General features: G+C 43.2%; 1 protein-coding gene across 1 annotated transcript in view; it reads right to left on the bottom strand.

The window, feature by feature from the left end:
• Positions 1-114: 114 nt before the first annotated feature.
• The window catches only part of LOC112070092 (proteasome activator complex subunit 3-like), a 12,360-nt gene continuing 10,019 nt past the window's right edge, over positions 115-2,455 (bottom strand). Inside the window, exons 5-7 of the mRNA XM_024137503.2 lie at positions 699-753; positions 337-452; positions 115-204 (exon numbers count right to left, since the gene is read on the bottom strand). Coding sequence (XP_023993271.2) covers positions 115-204; positions 337-452; positions 699-753 — 261 coding nt within the window. The remainder of the gene's footprint in view (positions 205-336; positions 453-698; positions 754-2,455) is intronic.

Raw genomic sequence — 2,455 nt, 5'->3', positions numbered from 1 at the left:
TCATCTGACAGAAAGGCAAAACCAGCGCAAAGTACTGCCCCCTATGTGTTGGAGATTGTAATGTTGGAAAGTAGGACCAGAAGTTGGACATGTGAATGTGCATGTCTCTGCACCTCATATTGGAAAGTATAATACCTGGATGGATACACCAAAGTTGTTACCATCCTCTATTCTGGGGATTAAGAGCTGGACCCACATTTTGACCTGAGAGAGACATACAAACGAGACAGTCATTTCTCAACAGTAGATCTCCACTAAGCAATTCAGTGGGAGAGCCCTCAAAAAGCAATCAAATAAATCCCTCAAAGAAAAATGGCTGTGTTTGTGGGTACATACCGTGTTGCATTTCTCTATGAGGGTTCTTATTTCTGGCTTGACTCTTTCGATCAGGTCCACCAGCTGGCCGTTGCTCTTTATCATCCCCCCTGGCATGACAAACACCTTGGGGCCATCTAGAGAGGTGGGATTGAGAGGTCAAACATCCAAGCAGCTTCTAGCTAATATAGAATACTGCAAATCAGTCAAGTGTAGTCTACTATTCTCTTCTATCAAGAAATGTATTGAAGATGAATGGTTCTGGCATAAGTCGGCATTTACAGACATTAAGAGATATCAACAAGCGTATTTTACAGTACAGCAATGCCATCAGACATATTATGCAAGTATTAAATGGCATGACAACAAGCAGTAGGGTTTACCTTGACAGTTATCATCATCTAGTCCATCTTCCATTTTCCGTTTTCTGGAATTTTGCTATAAACAKTAACCTTGCGTTAACATAGGCATTACTTCTGTTACAGGTCTCCCTTGATCAAAAGGGTTCCACATTTTTCTCCCTCGAACAGTAATGGTCAAGTGCATTGAGCACAGTGACCTGCTGAGAGTCAATGAGCCATTCTGTTTATGTCTCATTAACATTCCTTCACAGTGTTATGTTAAAGTGAGTGAGAGACTACTGGTGTTGGCTATCCTCCACTTTGTTCAGGGTAGTCTCTCTCAGATGTGGAACATACCCTTCTGATCAGACTAATGAAGTTGTTAGGCAGCGCCAATATAAACAAATGCTAGCTACTGTGGGTGCAGGCCTTTGTTCCAGCCATGCAGTAACACACCTGATTCTACTTTTCATAGTTTTTAAATTTTATTTMACCTTTATTTAACCAGGTAGGCCAGTTGAGAACAAGTTCTCATTTACAACTGCGACCTGGCCAAGATAAAGCAAAGCAGTGCGACACAAACAGAGTTACACATGGAATAAACAAACGTAGTCAATAACACAATAGAAAAAAATCTATATACAGAGTGTGCAAATGAGGTAAGATTAGGGAGGTAAGGCAATAAATAGGCCGTAGTGGCAAAGTAATTACAATTTAGCAATTAAGTGATAGATGTGCAGAAGATGAATGTGCAAGTAGAGATACTGGGGTGCAAAGGAGCAACAACAACAAAAAACATGGGGATGAGGTAGTTGGATGGGCTATTTACAGATGGGCTATGTACAGGTGCAATCTGTGAGCTGTTCTGACAGCTGATGCTTAAAGCTAGTGAGGGCGATATGAGTCTCMAGCTTCAGTGATTTTTGCAATTCGTTCCAGTCATTGGCAGCAGAGAACTGGAAGGAAAGGCAGCCAAAGGATGAATTGGCTTTGGGGGTAACCAGTGAGATATACCACATACCTAGTGTCGCAAAAGAGAGGGCGGGCCAGAAGTATTACATATATAACACAGAATGGTGTCAACGCGCGACTCTTTTCTCTGTATACATCAATAATGTTGCTCTTGCTGCTGGTGATTCTCTGATCCACCTCTACGCAGATGACACCATTCTGTATACTTCTGGCCCTTCTTGGACACTGTGTACAAACCTCCAGACGCGCTTCAATGCCATACAACTCCTTCCATGGCCTCCCAACTGCTCCTATAATGCTAGTAAAATACTAAATGCATGCTCGTCAACCGATCGCTGCCCGCACCTGCCCGCCTGTCCAGCATCACTACTCTGGACGGTTCTGACTTCTGAGAATATGTGGAAAACTACAAATACCTAGGTATCTGGTTAGACTGTGAACTCTCCTTCCAGACTCACATTAAGCATCTTCAATCCAAAGTAAAATCTAGAATTGGCTTCCTATTTTGCAACAAAGCATCCTTCACTCATGCTGCCAAACATACCTCGTAAAACTGACTATCCTACCGATCCTTGACTTCGGCAGTGTCATTTACAAAATTGGCCTCCACACACTCAGCAAATTGGATGTAGTCTATCAGTGTCGTCCGTTTTGTCACCAAAGCTCCATATACCACCCACCACAGCGACCTGTTGGCTGGCCCTCGGCTTCATATTTGTCGCCAAACCCACTGGATCCAGGTCATCTATAAGTCTTTGCTAGGTAAAGCTCCACTTATCTCAGTTCACTGGTCAACATAGCAGCACCCACCTGTAGCGCCCTCCGCA

The sequence above is a fragment of the Salvelinus sp. IW2-2015 genome, unplaced genomic scaffold, assembly GCF_002910315.2.
Source record: "Salvelinus sp. IW2-2015 unplaced genomic scaffold, ASM291031v2 Un_scaffold1216, whole genome shotgun sequence".
NCBI lineage: Eukaryota > Metazoa > Chordata > Actinopteri > Salmoniformes > Salmonidae > Salvelinus > Salvelinus sp. IW2-2015.
This window is presented reverse-complemented; position numbering and strand designations above follow the sequence as displayed.